The sequence below is a fragment of the Balaenoptera physalus genome, assembly GCF_965194825.1.
Source record: "Balaenoptera physalus genome assembly, chromosome: 13".
NCBI lineage: Eukaryota > Metazoa > Chordata > Mammalia > Artiodactyla > Balaenopteridae > Balaenoptera > Balaenoptera physalus.
The window spans coordinates 85157923-85178945 of record NC_138892.1 but is presented as its reverse complement, the minus strand read 5'-3'; the positions used below and the strand labels follow the sequence as shown (position 1 = coordinate 85178945).

The 21023-nt window shown below is 43.5% G+C and overlaps 1 protein-coding gene across 1 annotated transcript; it reads left to right on the top strand.

Moving 5' to 3' along the window:
- Position 1: 1 nt before the first annotated feature.
- Positions 2-20558, top strand: KLHL42 (kelch like family member 42). Its single transcript, XM_082419808.1, has 3 exons — positions 2-1012; positions 10573-10766; positions 15066-20558. The coding sequence occupies exons 1-3, from the start codon at positions 141-143 to the stop codon at positions 15515-15517; spliced, it is 1518 nt and encodes a 505-aa protein (XP_082275934.1). The 5' UTR covers positions 2-140; the 3' UTR covers positions 15518-20558.
- Positions 20559-21023: the final 465 nt, after the last annotated feature.

The window sequence follows — 21023 nt, the reverse complement described above, 5'->3', positions numbered from 1 at the left end:
CCGCCACCTCCACCTCCGCCTCCGCCGCCTCCTCCCGGCGCCGGCGCTCGGCGGCCGCCCCGGAACCCGGCGAGCGCTCGGGGGCGGGAGGCGGGCGCTCAGAGCTGGCGGGAGCCCCGGCCGCCCCCGGGCCCCCGGCCATGTCTGCCGAGGAGATGGTGCAGATCCGCCTGGAGGACCGCTGCTACCCGGTGAGCAAGAGGAAGCTCATCGAGCAGAGCGACTACTTCCGCGCCCTCTACCGCTCCGGCATGCGCGAGGCCCGGAGCCCGGAGGCCGGCGGCCCCGAGGTGCAGCAGCTGCGCGGCCTCAGCGCTCCGGGCCTGCGCCTGGTGCTGGACTTTATCAACGCCGGCGGCGCCCGCGAAGGCTGGCTCCTGGGCCGGCGCGGGGAGCCGGGCGGTGTCGGGGAGGGGGAGGAGGACATGGACGAGGTGAGCCTGCTGTCCGAGCTGGTGGAGGCGGCCTCGTTCCTGCAGGTCACGTCCCTGCTGCAGCTGCTGCTGTCCCAGGTGCGGCTCACCAACTGCCTGGAGCTGTACCGCCTGGCGCAGGTGTACGGGCTGCCCGACCTGCAGGAGGCCTGCCTGCGCTTCATGGCCGTCCACTTCCACGAGGTGCTGTGCAAGCCCCAGTTCCACCTCCTGGGCTCTTCTCCTCAAGCCCCCGGGGATGTCAGCCTGAAGCAGAGGCTGAGAGAGGCCCGGATGACCGGGACTCCTGTCCTCGTGGCACTGGGGGATTTCCTGGGGGGACCCCTGGCCCCTCACCCCTACCAAGGGGAGCCCCCGTCCATGCTCAGGTACGAGGAGATGACTGAGCGCTGGTTCCCGCTGGCCAACAACCTTCCTCCCGACCTGGTGAATGTCAGGGGGTACGGGTCCGCCATCCTGGACAACTACCTCTTCATCGTGGGCGGCTACAGGATCACCAGCCAGGAGATCTCCGCGGCGCATTCCTATAACCCCAGCACCAACGAGTGGCTCCAGGTGGCCTCCATGAACCAGAAGAGGTAAGCACCCAGCCGCTCTGCTGCTTTCCCACGCATCCACCTGTCCGGGACTCCGTTCCCGCGTGTTTACCGGGCAGTCACAGGAGGTTATGCTGAGGTGGGAATGACATCCTTGGGAGTGTTGCTGGCCTTGACTCTGGCAAAGTTCGCGACGAACTAAGAGGTTGCTAGGAAGCAGAGGCCCTAGTGAGGTCCACTAGCTGAGTAGTTTCTTTGCAGGTATTGCGCCGTTAGACAAATTGCCTTTTTTTGGCGTCTCAGTGGAAAAAAAAGATGTCTGTGGTTTCCTAGAAGGATACTTTCAAAGAAAGCTTTCTTTAATTTTGCTTGTATTTTTACCTTTTTTTTGTTTTTTAGGAACTAATCCTGATTATAATGACACACGGGCAGTAACCTGTAACACTGACTTTGGAGGATCTTGTTGTTAATGACTTTGAAGCTTTCCATACTGAGGCACCAGTCTATGATCGGAAAATAATCATTGGACTTGTGTTAATATTAGCTATACAGGATTACCTTTCTTACTTTGTATCCTCTCTTTTGCATATCACTTTTCTTCCCAGACAGTCTTCATTATGGACCCAAGACTTGAGCCTGGCATTGGTCACCTGCAGAATTAGAACATTACCATCCACCCCAGCCTTCTCCCTTCCCATCCTGCAAATCCCTCCCAACATGCACTTGGGTGACTTGAAGAAAGGAAGAGAAAAGGAGGAGATTGGGGGGAGGAGGAGGGAACAGAGCCAGGAAAAGTATTGGAAAAGAAGAGCAAAGAGCATTATAAGAAGAAGTGGTAGGGGAAGAAAAGATGGTAGGGCCCAAGATGGCCCAGAGCCATTCAGAAGTGGGAAGAAGAATCAATGTAACCCAAGAAAGGACAGGAATACCTTTTCTTCTTGTCCTCCTGTACCCATCTCAAGCCCCACCATGGTTCCTGCTCTGAAGTGTGGAACGAGGAGCTGGGGGACTCACAGCCAGGCAAAAAAAAAAACCCCACAAAACTCTTTTAACAGGAATGGGAAGGTCATTACACATATTTACTTGACTTAAGGTTCCCCCCCCCCACAGCCTAAGGGGGGGGAGGGTCCACTGGCGTTATTTCTACTATAATATAAAATTCAATTTGGAAAGTGTTTTTTTCTGATGATAAAAAATACATAGTTATCCTAGAAAACTGGGAAAAAATGTCAAAGAATGAAGAAGCAGAAAGACTGTCACTCCCACTCCCTCTGTTCTGGAGGTGATAACCATCTACAGGTTGGCTTATTTTCTTCCAGCCCTTCTTTAGTGCATTATTTACACCATTAGGATGATGTATTCAAAATTTGATATCAGAGTGTTATTTTTAAACAGATTCTAAGAGCTTTAGTTGAAGCAACAAAGGAACATGCAGTGGTGATGGGCGGTGCTCAGATTAGGGGTACAAGGCCCAGCAGGTTGTCACCTCTACACATGTGTCTCCTGCTGTACATTTGGTGCTCAACACGCCACCTCTAGCTCCACAACTCTAACACGGCACCTCATGGGATTCTCTTTTCTCCACAAATCCTTGGTAGTCCTTTCCCCCCGCCCTCAGGAATGCCCTTACTGTCCTCTTTAGGGAAAAAAAAAAATTATTTGAGTAATGCATGAATACATGCTTAGAAAAATTGTAAATGACATGAAAAACCATGGAGTAAAAAAATATGTGTATCTGTAGACATGTTATATAAGTATATAAACACATATTTATACATTATAAAGGTATATTTATAAATATGGTGATAGTGGTTAACAGGGAAAAATGTATACATGTATGTATGTACATGTTGGGGTGTCTATGCATCTTATACATATTTTTACTCTAAAATTGATTAGCTTATGCTGATTATTATGGCCCTTGATATTTCCACTCTGAGAGTTTTTTCTGTATCAGCAAATGTAGATCCACCTCACTCTTGTTAATGGCCGTGCAGTGTTCCAGCCTGTGGATGCACAGTACTGTAATTAGTTCTTCCCTTATTCATGAGCATTTAGGTCGTTTCCATTTGCCATTAATAAGCAATGCCATGTTGAACATCTTGGTATACGTGTGCCTAGCTTAGTAGGCATATGTGAGTTAGTTCTATATGGCAAATGCCCAGAATCCCTGGATAGGTGGGGCAAAGCGTACGTGCATTTAAAATTTTGGTAGCTCCTGCCAAATCGCCCATCAAAGAATTGTTCTAGTTTCCTCTCCTGTCAACAGTGTTTGAGCTTGCCAGTTCCCTATACTCTTGCCAAGATAAGACATTATCATCATTTTTAAATTTTTACCAATCTAATGGGCAAAAACACTGGTGTGAATGTCTCTGCTTGGAAGAGAGATTGTTTGTTTCATAGGTTTATTGGCCATTTGTATGTCTTTTATAAATGGCCTTTGCCGGTTTTTAAAAAATTGGCTTATCTTTTTTGTATTCATTTTAGAAGTTCTCTTCATGTATATAGATATTAGTCTCTTGTCTCGTAGGTAATGTTGCACGTGTTTTTCCCCTGCCTTTACTTTATCAGAAGGCTCAAAAGTGAAATGCCTTAAGTGACCAGGCGGTAAAGTCAGTGAGTAGAGGGGTGGGTGAGAGTTATGATGAACCAGAGAGCTACTGACCCACCGCAAGAGGGCTCCACCTCTTGGCCACAGCTGGTTACTTCCGCAAAGGCGTGAGGAATGGTGTTGCCAGACATCCAGATATCCTGATTTTTAAATGTTGGCAACTTACTCCATTTAAAAAGCAAACAAGTCAACAACAACACAAACCTTGTAGACAAAACAATGTGTAGGCCACAGCTGGCCTTGTGAGCCTCCAGTTTTGGACTTCAGGTTTATAGGGTATTCTAATAGGAAGAGATTTTAAATATTTTGTAGTCAGATTGGTCACGTGGGTCCTACGAGCTTTTTATCTTGCATAGGAAAGACTTCTACAAGCCAAGACTAAATACTCATCTATCTCGTGCTCTATTACTTTTATAGTTTTGTCACTTTACCTTGACATCTGAATCCGCTTGGGATTTATTTTCATATAAGGTACACTATAAGGTTATAACATGTTCTCTGAATGTTCCAATAGCCTTAATTCTTCACTGTGATTTGCTAAATCAATTATCCTATGCTAATTTTCCTGTTTTCAAATTGGTAGATTGGCCATTCCTCTACCAATGACACATTTTTAAATTTTTGTAGCTTGGGAATCTATTGTCTGGTAGAACAGACAGGCATTTGTTCTGTTTTGTTTTATTTTAATTCTCTTGGTTATTCTTCATACATTTTCTCCTTCAGATATACTTTAAAATCACCTTGTCAAGTCCTGTTGGAATTTTGATTGGAATTACATTGTATCGTAGGTTAATCTGGAGGAGGATTCACAGATTTCTGATACTTTGCAGCTGGAAAAATGGCTTGTTTTTCCATGTATTTATTTGGGTCTTTTGGTCCTTCAGAAAAGGTTTCTTTCATTAACTTTGCATGGTCTGTGTGATTTTTGTTAGAATTATTCTTAGGTATTTTCTAGTTATTATTGTTCTTTTTTTCCCCCTACATTTTTTTTTTTCATTATATTTTTTTAAATTGGGTTCCATATCGGAATTTGTACCCTTCTTTATCTCCTTCATACTTTGACTCAGATCTGACATGGTCTCAACCAGGAGTCCCTTCCTGAACCCTCAGTTGGGCCAAATGATCAAACTTCATGCTTTTCTAGCACACTCTTCACCTTGAATTGAAATCTTCTGTTTGTGTTTGTTTCTCTCCCTTCCAGCTGGGGCCTATTGCTTAGTCAATGCTTATGTATATTCACACTGCTAACATGGTGTCCAATAAATAATGGATGCTTAAAAATGCTTGGCTCTTTTGAATCGTGGAATATATTTTACATTATTGTAATAAAAGTGAACATGTATATATATATATATATATATATATACGTTTTGTTCTTTTAAAATGTAACATTACAGTGAATAGTTTTATCTTGTAACAGTCATTATAGTTATTTAGAATAGCTGAAAAATAATAGTAACATTTAATTAGACATTTACTCTGCACTAGGTGCTGTTCCTACTGCTTTGCATGTATCCTCTCGCTTATTCTTCACAAGGGTTATATTAGTTAGCTTCGCATTTGACAGAGGCAGAGACTGAGGCACAGAAAGTAAATTGCTCAAGGTGTGTAAAAAGTAGAGTAACCGAAATGTAAATATCCGTTGACTAGATATAATCGTTTAGAGAGTTTATAAGTTTTGGCTTAATGACTGACAGTGACCATCTTCATGCAGACCTTTAACTTTTCCTTTTAAAAATGATTTTCTTCCAAGAAGTGGAGCACAGATATTTCATGCTACTGCATTGCTTTTCAGAACTTCATTGTGTGTGACTCAGCCTCACCTCAGCCTCTGTGCCAGCATTATTCTAGTCGCTATTGAATAAACAACAAAGATGATATGGCTCCTGCCCAGAAGGAGTTTATAGTTGAGTTTGGATGATGAGACAAATAAAAATGAAACCTAGAGTGGGATTATCCCTGGATAATGCGTCCAACACAGGTTCCGAAAACCCTGGAGGAAACTTAGGACCTTGAGTACAAAGGGCACCTTTAGGCCTCTGGTTACACAGCGTTTCACATCTACCGCATTTCACTGCCTTTGCGACGTATCCGGATGGTTGACAAAGGGGTCAAAGGCAGAGCAGCCCGCTTTCCCCAGGGACTGAACAGTGCAGTGATCCCAGAATCTTAAATAACAAGAGATAGGCAGGAACCCTGGGACTGGGAGATTTTATAAAGCCCTTTGCACCCTGGAGAAAATGGTGCAAAAACAAAAACAAACAAAAAACACAAAGAAACGTTTAATGCTGTGCTCATTACTTGAAAACGGCAGTGTGAGTACACAGCACTGTTGGAGAGGCTGCTTTGAAGTCCAAGTACACAACACTGCCCGGCGGTCTGAACGTGAACGTGATCTCAGGAGTTGTCAGGACATAACTTTTTATGTGTAAAGGCTTGTGTGCCCACAGAATTGCTTGCTTCCCTCCCTCACTTTAATTAGCAATAACTTGCAGGAACTGGCACTGTTGCAGCCATCAGTTCATTAATTTCTCTATTTCTAGAGTTATCTCTAGTATCTTCTGTTGCCTTGCACCCTTGCTCTGAAATCGGAGTCGGGTTGTGCCATCCTGTTCTGTGTGTGAACACAGCAACGTTGGGAGAGAAACCTAACAAACAAGTCTCCCGGCAGAGAAGGAATTACAGTTGTCAGCTTTGACTGTCCCCTTTCCTCTGAGCCAAAGTTTAGTATTTTAGAGCATTTCTAGAGTCATGAAACCTTCGAGAGATTTTGTCCTCTGTGGTTAATTGCAGTGGAGCCCAAGGATAGTATGAAGTAAAGAAAACTGTATGTCTATTCACCTCCCCCCCAGTATACTTTTGGCCAGCAGTTTAAACTGCTTTGTGCATTAGGTTTTCTCAGAGGTGGTAGGTAGTAGGGAGCAACCATGACTCTTTCTGTCTCCTAACCTTCCCTTCTCCCCTCCCTGGTCCCTGGGGGAGGGTAATGCTTGGGGGAAGTGGCAGAGGGGAAAGAGGAGACAAAAGGCCGTGATGGTCCACAGGCTGCACAGTCCTCCCCGGAGAGCTGGAGAAAGGGCTAGGGAAAGGAGCTTGCCTTTTATTCTAAGTTTCACCCTAATGGTAACAACTTTTCTAAGCAGCAAGTCCTAACAGTGGTTTACATTTCTTGAGCTCTCACTCAGGGCTGCATGTCGTGGTCACTACTTTAGATGTCCTCCCTGTGTCCTGCTCACAGCCTCTCTCTGAGGTGGGCATTATTATTGGCCCCATTTTCCCAAAGGGGAAACTGAGGCTCAGTGAGTTTCATTAACTTGCACATATCACAGGGCCTGCACTCTAAGCCACTCAGACCCCAAATCATCCTGCCCTTCCGATGGTTATAATAGCTCTTGTTAGTCTTTGATACCTTTGTGCTGGTGGTTGGCTTGGTTCGTGTTACTCAGCTTTTAAGGATTTCAAAAGCTTTTTATTTCTTCTAAGTGAAGTAGAAATTAGATCGTCATCTCAGTTTTCTCACTTTCATTTCTATTTACTGTAAGTCAAGTATGTAGCCACAACAAATTGTTATTTGATTTAAAATTCTTCTTGCCTCCTGAATGGAGTGTGTCAGGGATCAATATTAAGAAAACACTGTAGGGAATTCCCTGGTGGCGCAGTGCTTAGGAATCTGCCTGCCAGTGCAGGGGACATGGGTTCGAGCCCTGGTCCAGGAAGATCCCACATGCCGCGGAGCAACTAAGCCCGTGTGCCACAACTACTGAGGCTGCGCTCTAGAGTTCATGAGCCACAACTACTGAGCCTGTGTGCCACAACTACTGAAGCCCGCACGCCTAAAGCCTGTGCTCCGCAGCAAGAGAAGCCACCGCAATGAGAAGAGTAGCCCCCGCTCACTGCAACTAGAGAAAGCCCGCGTGTAGTAACGAAGACCCAACGCAGCCAAAAATAAATACATAAATTTATAAAAAAAAAAAAGAAAAAAAGAAAATACTGTAGAGGTGATACTTTTTAAAAATAAGTGATAGCTTGGATTCATACCTTTACCCTTCAGACTGTGAAGAGTGGAAAAGTTATTTTCAGAAAATGGGAAAAGGCAAGAATTTATGGAAGCGAGAGCACTTTGTACAGAAGTCCAGCACTTTGTCCATTACAGCCAGTGACTATTGCAGTTGACAAATGAGAAACCCATCCTCCTGAGGTTAAGAAACGTAGGCGGTGACATGCAGGCAAGCATTCCCTCTAGTGACCTCTTTCTGCAAGTTACCCTTTTCAACTTTTACAACGTGCTTTTCTTTTCCCTACTGAGACTCAGATCAACTGAGATTTAATGACTTGTTCAAGCTCACAGAGCTGTTGAGTAGGGGAGCTGAGACTTCCCTGTACAAGCCTGGGTTCATAATCCTTGGCAGTCTGCCTCTTCATCAAGTGGCCTGTTTTGGGGAGGCAATTGCATCATAAAACAAATTCAATATTGGAAAAGTGTTTCTCTTTTCAAGTGAATTTGAGCATGTTGGGGTCTGGAGAGACAGAGTTGTTTACTTTTAACTGCCTGTTCGTTCAGCCTCAGAAAGAAGCCCCTTACATGTTGCTTAGAACAAATGATTATGCTGGAGGAATATCAAAAACTGTTTTGATCTTACAAAATTTACTATCTGTGTACCTTTGGGAAGCAAACACAGATTGTGGGCTGGTAAAATTTTAAGCTTTATTTCCTTCGGATCCCCAAATTTGCACATACGGAGAGGGCATCATGGTCAGATCTTAAGGACCATTGGCAGCAGGAAAGGTAAGCAACATGAACCAAGCAAGGACCCCCCAGTAACTGCCACCCCGGTGAAGTCTATTGGCTTGAAAAACTGAGTGGCTGGCTGAGTTTAGTGGACAATATGAGGTTCTTGATGAAGAGTACTCTATTTACTGTCTGATTTGAAAAACAAAACTAAGCTAAAACTCATTTTTAATGTAAACATTACAGGGACCTTTGAAAAAAAGCTTAATTTTTTAGTAGGTGACTAACATATGTTCTAGATCATAATGCACCATTGTTTATTAAACATCTGTCAGGAGATCAGGCATGGCTACTTGTTTGCTGCTGCTTTTTAATCTACCCTCTTACATGCTTTTTCCATTTGGAGCCTCTACCCCCCATTCTTTCTTAGGATGTTGTTACTTTTGAAGAACTCATTGTGTTGGCATTAGATGAGGCCTCTCAATTCACCGGGTCTAGCTTCTTTATTTCAAACACTAGAAAACTGAGAAATTATAGTGATGGTATCTTTTCTCTGTGTAGTACTTTCTGATAAGCTGTGTGGTGTAGTTGTCTCGACCACCCTGTGATGGGTATGGTCCCCACGCTAGAGACAAAGGTCAGATAGCTGGTTATCAGCAGAGCGGGTCTAGAAGCAGGTCTCCTGCTTTGTGCTGCTGCTCGTATTATTGTAAACTTGAGATGGTTGCACGTATCACAGTCGGCTGACCCAGCACTTCCAAATGCTTATCCTTCCTGGCCTTCAAGGAGTCCATTAATCTTTACTACATTGAAAAAAATTAATTTTTTTCTTTTCAATTCAAAAGTCATGAGGCTTTTATTTAGTATCTGAAGCCGATAAGCAGAGTTTAATTGTATTACTGAATATGGGCTTTAAAACCAATGCATTTCTCTTTTTAAAATTATTTGCTCTTGTTGTAGGTGATCATTTGTTGATAGAGGTATTTGTTGAGTTAACATGTGTGAATACCCTAAGAATGCCAGATCAAAATATTTTTAATTAGTTCAGTGCTTACCTCCCCCTACCTATAAGTTGTGAAGCAATATAGAAGATGCCCTCATATCGAGGAGGATGGGTGAGTGATGTGCTTAGGTGAACTCATGGTAGAGGGGTGTCTGGACCGCCCTGTAGCAAACAGCCTTTGCATGTGCCTGTCTGTGTAGGCAGCACTGGTGTGTACCTAGGAGGAAGCCCACCCTCTGGGAATAGAGAGAGGTGAGGGAATGGGGCGGGTACTTGCTCCCACTCCTGAAAGAGATATTGAGTTTATTTTATTTATTATTTATTTATTATTGAAGTATAGTTGATGTCCAATGTTGTGGGGTTTTTTTCTATTTTCTATTGAAGTTTATTTTTAAATTTATTTTTATTGAAGTATAGAGGTATTGAGTTTAGCATATACAAAGTGGTTCTTGGTCTAAGCAAAGCAAGATTAGTCCTTGTTATATTGAATTGCTTATCTTCAATAGCTAAAGTTTGGAGAATGCGCCGAACTTGTGGATTCTTGGGGATAAGAGTGAAATTTGAGATGCCGTTCAGTCATTCCTTTGTCCCCAGGCAGAATAGCACCCAAATTGGAGAGCTCATTTCCTTCGGATATCCAGCAGATTCCTCACGCTGCTTTAGCAGATCATGCCATTGTCTTACTTCTTTTTTCTTGTTTATATTGTCTTAATTTTTTGCTTTCAAAAGCTGTACATTTTATTTTTGGCTGCGCCGTGCAGCTTGCGGGATCTTAGTTCCCCAATCAGGTATCAAACCCGTGCCCACTCCATTGGAAGTGCGGAGTCTTAACCACTGGACTGGGAAAGTCCCTTTTGTCTTACTTCTTTTTTTAAATTATCATTTATTTATTTATTTATTTTACTTTTTTGTCTGCGGGTCTTAGTTGCGGCACACGGACTCTTCCTTGTGATGCGTCGGCTTCTCTCTAGTTGTGGCGTGTGGGTTTTCTCTCTAGTTGTGGTGCGCGGGTTCCAGGGCACGTGCGCTCTGTAGTTTGCAGCATGCGGGCTCTCTCGTTGAGACGTGTGAACTCAGTAGTTGTGGCGCATGGGTTTAGTTGCCCCGAGGCACGTGGGATCTTAGTTCCCTGACCAGGGATCGAACCTGCGTCCCCTGCATTGTAAGGTGGATTCTTTACCACTGGACCACCAGGGAAGTCCCTGTCTTCTGAATGATCAAAAGAACTGACTTTGTGGGCCTTTGTGTCTCTCTTTCAGGTCTAACTTCAAACTCGTGGCTGTTAATTCAAAACTCTATGCCATTGGTGGGCAGGCCGTTTCTAACGTTGAATGTTACAGCCCTGAGCAGGATGCCTGGAATTTTGTGGCACCCTTACCAAACCCTCTGGCTGAGTTTTCTGCGTGTGAATGTAAGGGGAGAATTTATGTCATTGGAGGATATACTACGAGAGGTAAGTAAAGGGGCCTAGTAAGTGGTCCTCCTACATGTGAGCTTTGCAGCCTGGGAAAGGGCAGGAGGGGCTGGAGGAAACCCTCTAGTGTGATTTTATGTATTACATAGTATATATTTACATATCTAGAAAAAAGAGCATCCTGTATGACAGGGGCAGTTTGGACAGGAGGGGCCTTTGATGCCTTTGTGTGAGCATGAAAATTGAAAGGGGGAGGGGGAGCTGTGAACAAAACGTATTTTCTTCCTGCTTTGGAAACCCTACCTTGTGGTCAGCCATCCTGTGACTTGGCTGGGTAACTCCCATCCTTCTCCCAAACGCACACTGAATCCGCCCCATCCAACACTATGGAATTTAGTGCCACAGCATTCTTGCAGATCTTTGTTTTCACTTTCTCCCTTGTGTTTGGGCACAAGCATATCAGATACAGATTCCAGAAATTCAGCTCCAGGCAGTTGTTCCCATATCATAGAAGGAGCAAGTACATAAAGAGAATTCTTTCCTGACCAGTGATGGGAGGGGGTTGTGCTGTGTATTAAACCGTACATATGTGTTTTTCACTTTTTTGGGTGGGCATTTTGTAGTTAATGATGTGGAAATAAAAAGTTTCTCCAGAGGTTTTATACTGCTGGTCTTGGTAGGAAGTATCTCACAGCTTGGCTTTCTGTTACTTGGTTTTCTGTTATTAACAGTAAGAAAGGCAATGGTGGACCACCAAGAAGAGGTGTGTCTTTCCTGTTATCTCTTTCCTTCCCTTAAAGCAGTTGTTTCCAAGTTATCTCATGGCCAAGGCAGTTTATTTCTTCTTTTGGTCTGTCTGACTGTATAATGCCCAGAACTTTTAGAAAAGGCATAACTGGACTCTTAGCCACATTGAAGTAGTAGAGTTACCATTATATTTGACATAGTGAAATAACCTGTCACCCCTGTATGGTGTGATATGGGCAGGACAGAGCTCTCCAGCCCTGGCTGATAACAGGCGTGCTGCTGATGGCCCCAGGAAGCTGCATGTGACCATTTATAACTTTGCAAAGAACAGAAATCCACGTAATAATAATATGAAGTAGGTGCCAAAAATTCTTTTCAACATAACCAGATGTGTCTTGTTTTGGGGATATATGTTTGAGGAAGAAGTTAAATGTAAGGTATTTTATGAGCATTTGATTTACTTTTTTTTTTTTTTTTTTGGTGACAGCAAAAGATTTTGATGAACACTTCTTAGAGTACCTCTAAACAGTTGATTGGTGGGGAGGGTGGTAGGCGGTGTTTTAGTTTCCTGTGGCTGACTTAACAAATGACCACAAACTTGGTGGCCTAAAGCAACAGAAATGTATTCTCTCACAGTTCTGGAGACCAGGAGTCTGAAGTCAAGGCGTCAGGAGGACCACGCTCCCTGTGAAGGCTCTAGGGCAGAAACCTTCCTTGCCTCTTCCCGGCTCTGATGGTGCCAGGTGTTCCTTGGTTAGAGGCTGCATGATTCCAATCCCTGCCTCTGTCTCCTCTGTGTGTAACCATGTCTTCCTCTTCTGTCTCTTATAAAGACACACACCTCATTGGATTTAGAGCCCAGCTGGGTAATCCAGGATGACCTCGTCTTGAGATTCTTAACTAAATTACATCCGCAAAGACCCTTTTTCCAAAAAAAGTCACATTCAAAGGTTCTGGGGGTTAGAAGATGAACATATGTTTCAAGGGGTCACCATTCAGCTTTCTACAGGTGGTATGTTTATTTATGCATTTAAGAAGAGGCGGTGACCTGGGAAGAGAACAGTGAGGGTTTTTCTTTTTCACTCTAAGTTTTCATTACTTGTCCTAGTGACTCTCCACTGATGATAAGATAATTGCCAGCTTTTCCTTTATGGATAATTGAAAGAAAATGAGACCTAGCAGTCATTTCTTTCACCTTCAACATTGGTGTTCAGGTTACAGTGGCCAACTTTATAGACTTAACTAAACCATAGACCCGGGAGAATTCCTGTGCATGCATATGTACCTCTATGTGTACCTGTGTGCCTTCTCTCCTAGGAAAGTAAATACAGTTATTTGCTTTTGCACATTTCTAAGAATTCTGATTCCTCCCTAGATTTTGTGACACAGGATGCGCCCTGTGGGCTGACCCAGTGCACACATATCCCTTGGCTTCTCTTCTAACCAGGAGCTGGCAAGCACAGACAGGCAGCACTGTGACCTGAAGACGGTGCAGCTGGTAGATTTCCTAGTGTTTCCATGACCCTGGCTGAGCAAACGTTCCTTAGATTTGACCTGGAAAACCCTTGCTTGTGTGTTTTCTAGTTTCACAAGCCACTACTAATGTGCCTCCTTCACTTGGGCCACCCACTGTGATTCCTGTCCCGGCTTCCCCGAGCCAAATCCCCACGATGGGATGGTTAGGTGATGCGGATGGATGACTGTTTGTGTAAGGACTGAAAACGAGTTTTCTACAATGGGAGAGCAGGACAGTTCCTCGTCCTCTGAAGCCCCCCTCCTCCTCTGCTTGGGCTCTTCCCAGCACTTCCTAATAGTTCCTTGTCTTTAAAACAAGAAGAGTCATAATTGTCATGAAAAAAAAAAAAATTCAGGACTTAAAGTTGGCTTCGTCGCCTGCCGACTTCTTACGTTAGGTGAGGCTTTTAAAATTTAGTAAGGAATAGTTTGTGATTTTTATGATAGCTGTTTGATTATTTTAATTCTTTGGCCGGCACTGAAGAAATGAAATTCGATAGAAAGTAGTAGTAACCACTAAAGGGAAGAAAGGTGACTTGTTAAATGTCAGAATCAACTCTAAGTGTAAAAGCAGAAAGATCATTCCGCCAACTCAAATGACCTCATCATGGTCTGAGCCCTGGTTGGGTGAGGAGAGAAAACATTTACAGAAGACCTGGAAGGACCTTCAGACCTGGGCCTGAGAAATAAATACATTGAAGCTCTGCTAGAGTAAGTCCTTTATTCGTGGGGTGGGGAGCCAGGTTGCTAAGGAGCACTAGTTGGATAGATCAGTAACCAAACTCCCTAGGGCTGACTCCTAGGATGAGCTGTATCACAATCGCTACAAAGAAAAGAACGAGCGGGAGGTCATAGTGTTGGTGGAAAACGGAAGCTGTAACAATTCTGACATTTCTGCAGGCTCCGGACGGGTGCACACACAGGATCTGCACTCCTTTCCCTTCCCTCTGTGCCCTCTTAGGAGACACTTGACTTGGTAGCAGAGAGCACATTGGAGCTCTAATTACTGCCCACTGTGGGTGGGTCCTTCTGTCTCAGGAGGAAGTACTCCTTCTAGCTCTAGCTTCTGCATCCATCAAAAGTCTGTACGCTTTAGTTGGACATCAGTTCCCAAGCTGGGCTGTCTCTTACACTGATTTTGTTGTTTAAAAAACAACAACAAACAGAAAGTTCATTATTTTGGCTAATTCAGAGCATTTTTAATTTTTTTTTTCAGAGTCTAAAATATTCCCTTTATTCTTTCCTTGAGGAGAAAAGGGGGGGGGGGGGGGAAGAACAATTAAAAAAAAAAAGAAAAATGAAACTAGATATTTTAAATTTCACAAGCATTTTTCAGAAAGAGAGTAGGCAATATTTCCTTGAAAAAGCTATTCAAAATGATGTCAGGGTAGTCTTTCATCTACCCTCCAATTTTATCCACACAATAATTAACCATCTCTTGTGAAACGGGGGTGGGGAAGGGGGAACGGCCTTTGCCAGTGTGTCTCTGGTGTTACAGTTGGGAAACAGAATTGCCAATGATTCTGTGGCTTGAGGGCCAGAGGTGAGATTTTCTTGCATCTCTCCTGACTTGCAGCTCTGCGTCCTTTCCTTTAGACAGCTCCAGAGATCCTGCTCGGCTCGCTTGGCTTGTTTTGTAGAACCTGTTGTCAAGGATAGATCCTCTTGGGGCTCTGCCCTTCGTCTGCGTTAAGCAGGCAGTCATTCTGTAGATACTGATGAGGGTTCCGAGGCTCGGATTCTTTGTACGCTGGCCTGGTGGTTCTCAAAGGCGCAAGGGTCCCAGGGAGGAGGGGGTCCTCCGTCACAGCGGCTCATCTCCCTGGCCTGGCCTGACCGACTCTGACCGCCTCCCAGGCAGGGGACGTACCTGAACGACAGGCCAGTGGGGATGATTCTGCACGGATCTCCTCCCAGCCATTCCGAAAACTATTTCCCCGACCTCGGCTTTCCTGAAATAGTTTGGCCTCTGTGTTAGCCAATCACCCAGGTGGAGGTAGGCGTGTGTGTCCAGCCCAGGCAGCCGGCCTTGCTCCCGGTCGCTGTGTCATCATGCGGCTTCTTCCTGCCTTTCAGACCGGAACCTGAACATCTTGCAGTACTGCCCCTCCGCTGACACCTGGACGCTCTTTGAAACGTGCGACGTCCACATCCGCAAGCAGCAGATGGTGTCCGTGGAGGAGACCATCTACATCGTGGGGGGCTGTCTCCACGAGCTGGGGCCCACCCAGAGGGGCAGCCAGAGCGAGGATATGCTCACCGTGCAGTCCTACAACACTGTCACCCGCCAGTGGCTCTACCTCAAGGAGAACACGTCCAAGTCGGGCCTCAACTTGACGTGCGCGCTTCACAATGACGGCATCTACATCATGAGCAGAGACGTGACCCTGTCCACCAGCTTGGAACACCGAGTCTTCCTCAAGTACAACATCTTTTCGGATAGCTGGGAAGCCTTTAGGCGTTTCCCAGCCTTCGGACACAACTTGCTGGTCTCCTCACTTTATCTGCCCAATAAAGCAGAGACATGACTGAATTGACTTCATATTTAAAAGAAACCTGGTTCAAGACCAAAAAACAAAAAAACAATGTCCAATTTCGAGAGAGACTGATTTTTAAAGGGAAAATGTGGGTTTTAGGTCGTTTATACAAAAGCTGTAAATACGCTTACTTGAACTAATTACTTGAAAACTTGTGGAAAAAAGAGACCAACTTTATTATTTTTTTAATTATTGATTTTTAAATTATGGGAGCAAATCCATGATGATGTTTTCATACAGATGTGATACCCTTGGGCCAATGACTGAAACTGATCCTCAAAAAGAAGATTCATTGTGCCTGCTTTGGTCAAAGGGCCAAAGTCAATCATTGGCATGAATGGTAAAGATGATTTTAAAATCAGTTTTATTTAGGTCACTTGAAATATCACTGATACCTTAAGTAAGAGATTATTTTTTTGGTTATTAATTTACTTGACAAACATATTAACACTGTCTTTCTCCCCCGGTCACACCCGCATGTATTACAGTGTGTTTAAAATAGGTTCTATGTTCGTATATTTTATTTGCACACGACTTTCCAGGAAACTTACACCAGTGGAACCCAGCACCCAGTCCTCGCCAAAACCTGCATAAAAACATTCTCAGCTGTTTTTCCAGTCTTTTTTTACAGTTATGGATGCTGAGTAAATAGGAAGGTATAACCTCTTATTTCATTTATGTAGCAGATTGCAGATTTATGTGGTCAGATAGGTAGTATTGCTAGGCGTTCTGTATTTCTTAAAAGAGGATATATTGTTTCATTCTGTTCTTTTAAAAGGACAGATCTCTATGTTTTTAAAATCGAGTCTTAAATTTAAGTGGGAAGGGAAGGAAGCACCGAATAAGGGGAAAAAATGCCTTTGAGAGTTACTTTTATTGACTGTATTTGACTTAGTTCTTTTTTTAAAGTTTGAAACAGTAACTTTATATTTCGGTCAGGCACCTTTCTAATTTAATCTCGGCTTTTTAATTCATGCTTTGCTTTTGTGGGGTAAGGTGAGGGTGGCTTTGAAACGTTTGTGCTGGAGAGAGGGGAAGAAGCCCCTACAGAGATGGAATGGCATCTGGTAGGATTTCTGGAATCCGGTAAGGTGCTCTGCTTGCCTTGGTTGTTAAATCAAGTGGAACCCAGCTCAAGGAGTTGTTTGCAGGAAGTCAGTTAACAAATGAATACAATCTTCTGCCAGTCACAGATCAGCATTTCTTTAAAAATATACAGGCATATCTCGGAGATAGTTCAGTTCCAGACCACTGCAATAAAGCAAATAAAGCAAGTTGCAAGAATTTTTGGGTTTCCCAGAATGTATAACGGTTATATTTACACTATACTGTAGTCTGTTAAGTGTGCAATAGTACTATATCTAGAAAAACAATGTACATACCTTACTTTAAAAATGCTCTATTGCTAAAAAATGCCAACCCTTATACCTGACAAGGTGGGGTTGCCACAAATCTTCAATCTGTAAAAAACGCATTATCTTCGAAGTGCAATCAAGTGAAGCACAATGAAACAAGATATGCCTGTATACACGCATGTAAAGAAATTTTATTTTCATTGAAAAACACTTTCTGAGATTCTCCTATTTTCTGTGATGGAATAAGTTTAAACTGTGAGCTGGACCCTATCTTTCTGTCCTAACATTCCAGTTTCAGCATGCCTTGCTTTAAGAAACTCCCGTAGAAAAAGAAAAACTGTTGCAGCAAATTCATGCACTCAGCACACGTGCTGAGCGCCTCTAGTATGCATTCACCATGCAGCTGTCACAGAGGAGGCAGTAACCTTGACAGGCTTCAGTTTACCCAAGGAGTCGCCACAGGGTTTCCGGGCAGCTGTGGCCTCCTTTACATATATTATGGTATATTTAAAATTAGGGTCTACTTGTAAAAATTCTAGTTGCATAACTTTTCAAGAATACTTCTGTTAGGTAAAATGAGGTGTCTTTATTGCGGACCTGGAGACAGATCTTTGCATCTTGTCACCAAATCTTATCAGCACTCTCCTTACAACACTATTTAAGGGTTTCTAAGCCGTATCCATTTGTTCTCAAATACTTAGCCTTTTTTTTCTTTTTAAAAAAACCAACAACTCCGAACTGAAATCTTCCTGGAAATGGTACTTTAATATTAGCTTTATATTAATTTATATTCATTATAGAATTGAATTTCCAGTGACCAAGAATTTCATTACATATATTTAAAAATCTAATTTATTTTAGCTAGCATTAACTTTTATTATTATAGATCTTAATGTCTTTAAGGCTTAAACTTATATATTCATAAGATTCTAGCCAGTTGAATTAATTCTGGACAAACAATTGGAGATTATCTCGTAAATACCCATATTGTAAAAAATACAGTATTATTCCTGCCAACCAGTTCTCTTCCTCATTACATTCTTTGGGTCCATTTTCCGAATGCTGACAATTAGATGCTTGGACCAAGTGAAGGCATACTCTGATCCACAAAGCTCTTTTTATAAACCAGGTTTGACGTGTGTGTGTATGTGCATCTCTGTGTGTGTGTGTGTGTGTGTGTGTGTTTGCATTTGCATGCATCTGGCATATTAAGCTCTCTCTAAGATACGCAGACTCCTAACAAGACTGTTCCTTGGGGCTGCCAGTGGTACTTAAGCAAAGTGGAAAGTGCAGTAGGACAGATCTGTGGATTTGGGACATTATCCTTCCTGCTGTACACATCAGCTATGTTGGCATTTTGAGGGTAATTTTAATTTAGCCCTGTTCTCTCACTGGTGCCAATGTTATACTAAAGGCTGTACCTGTGATGAAGGCAATGTTGCTTTGAAAGTCTCCCTTTGTTTCCGCTCTTTCTCTACACGTGTTCTCCTTCTTTTCAGAGATGCTTCTGAGGGGTGCTGACCTCTCTGTGGGGAGGGGAGTTACTGGGACGACCCCAGTGGTGGCCCCCCTGCCAGAAGCGGCCTATTTCACTGAGAATGGTCTGAATGGCAGAATGAGTCCTGAGTGTGAGTTGTTAGAGGAAGGTTGTTGGTTCTTCCTGTCATTCTTTCTGGCTTTCTCTTCTGCACCCTTAGTTTCAGAGGCCTCTCCCTTTGTTTTTCTGATGAATGTGTAGGAGTTGACTATTTCAACCGTATTTGTTAAATCTTAACAATGAAGTACTGAGAAGGTTATGGATACTAGTAAGAAGCAAGTAGATGTAGATTAAGCATGAATACCAAAGAGAATTTCGCTCTGCCATTTTTTTTGAACCCAAATCCCAAGTAATTCCAAATGCCTTAGATATCAATTAAAGTTGTACTGAGATGGACAAAGCTCTTTCTCTACAGAGAGAGTAATCAAGTAAATGCCTGTTCTCTTTCAATAAACCATTACTGAGCAGTGTGGATGCCGTGTTTTCAGATTTCCAGGTAAATTCATGACTCTCCCTGTTTGGCTGCACAGGTAAATCTGGTAGAAAGGCTTTGGCCTTCCTGGTCGACCAACATTTAATAAGCAGTGGCTTAATGCAGAGCACTCGAGAGACAGCATAGCAACAGAAAGGGAATATGGGTGAGTTGTTGGATGCCTTTCTCCTGTACCAGGGGTGGGAATACAGAACGTCTGTGCCACCATTCTTTCCAGGAGGCATTGTGAATGAGCGGCACTCCTCTCCTCCCGGACAGGAATTGGTCTTAAAATCTGTGTCATTAATGCTTCCAGGCATCCACTGCCAGTCTATCAGAGTGAGATGAAGTATATTTGTCATCCCTGCCTTAGGCAGAGGAGTGAATGAATTACGTGAGTAGACACCACCCAAAATGGCTTTGAAAGCAGTGAGCTGATTCAGCTCAGTTCCCTGGTTCCCAGAAGTATGTATTAAATATCTATCATGTGCAAGAAAGTGCTAAGAAGTGGGGATACAGACGTAAGTAAGCCACTATCCCTGGCCTTGAAGAGCTTACAGCCTTGTGAAAATGTTTGCTGTGACGGTCGTAACTAGACTGTTGGTCTGGAAGATGCCCACTTTTGTCAGGCACACTGGGGCTCCCTGGCCTTCCTGCCTCTTCAGTCCTGGTTCCAATCTGTCCCCTACTTTATGGTTGACTAGCAATCATCATGAACCAGCTTTTCTCTAGATTTGAACATCACGTCCTATGGTTTCTGTTTTTCACAGTATGCTCTTTTCTCACTACTTTCCGTAGTCTTCTCTGTACTTCATTTTTCAGAAAAGAATGATATGAGATCTGCTTTATTTAAAATACTTACGAGGCTCCACAGCTTATGGAGCTGAGAGCTCAGCAGCTTGATCCCAGGAAAAGGAGGAGCGAAGCCAGGGAAGCGGGTGTTGGGAGAGAAGCAAGCTGTTCACGTGTGCGTTTGTACCTATGCCTTTAACACACTTCCATAAAAAGTATTAATAAAGAAATGGACATTGAGACACTAGTCCTGACTGAAAGTCAGTTGATTTTTTGCCTTTGTGATAACTGTCAAAGGGTATGTTTCATTCACATGAGAGTATTTATTTTTCATTTTCTGGTGTTAACTTAGGAACACGATACAAAATACACACCAATTGACACAGGCTGACTTCTGCACTTGACGTAACCATTTTTATCCATTCCTGTAGGAGACAGATTAAATGTAAAAGACGGTCAATTTTGTGTTGCAAAGGGTGCTGAAATGACCTTGATAGAGTTGGCTGGTGCTTTGTCGAATGGATGTCATAGTCTCTTACTAGTAAAGAGAAAGAAAATGTCATTTGCATTCTTGTGTCATTTTTCTAAAAAAATACTTAATGGGGGCTCTTTAGATGTCTCTGCAATGTCTTCATATCTAGTGGTCATTTTAGGCAAAATGATAATCCGTAGAACGAATAGTTATGTTTTGTTATGACTGATTGTTTGTTAAAAAGGTTGTACTGAGTCTTCAATTTCAAGTGTGGCTTAAAATGTGAACACATCACGTGATTCATTTCAGTACAATGATGCCTATGAAGCACTTATTCAAACAGCACTCCTTTGTGTTTAGAACTACAGAAGAAAATCTCTTCAAATAAAATAGTTCTGAATCAGTGTATGTTGTCCTTTAAGTATGCGCTGTGGACTGAGGGCTGGGAGGGGGCAGACCATGCGTGAGACAGGTCCCCGCCGTGGGAGCGCCTGATTGCCTGGAAGGCCAGACGGACACGTGAGCCAGTTAGAGAGGTGGCATTTGGGCTGGAGGAGGAGTCACGTGGGGCGCCTCACGAGAGCTGCTAGTGTTGGGAGAAGAGGGATCGGGGAGGAGGGTCTCTGAGTCCTTATAATTCTGAATAAAAGAACAAAGTCTAAATCTCACAGTTTAGCAGCTGTGGCCCTCCACAATCTATGTTTTCTACCATTTCCCACTGTTGTAAGCGCCCCTCACTCCAGGAAAACTGAAACACACAACTCCTTTTCTATTCTGTTAGTTATGACGCTCGCTGTCTGCGAGGCTGAGAGAGGTTGGGGGTCAGTGTCACAAAATGGGGTTCAGGGACTTCCCTGGTGGCGCAGCGG

Bases quoted from the DNA above. Each gene is read 5' to 3' on its own strand.
- KLHL42 (XM_082419808.1), top strand. From the start codon at position 141: ATGTCTGCCGAGGAGATGGTGCAGATCCGCCTGGAGGACCGCTGCTAC. The intron at 1,013-10,572 runs GTAAGCACCCAG...TCTCTCTTTCAG, and splicing joins GCCTCCATGAACCAGAAGAG to GTCTAACTTCAAACTCGTGG. The intron at 10,767-15,065 runs GTAAGTAAAGGG...CCTGCCTTTCAG, and splicing joins TGGAGGATATACTACGAGAG to ACCGGAACCTGAACATCTTG.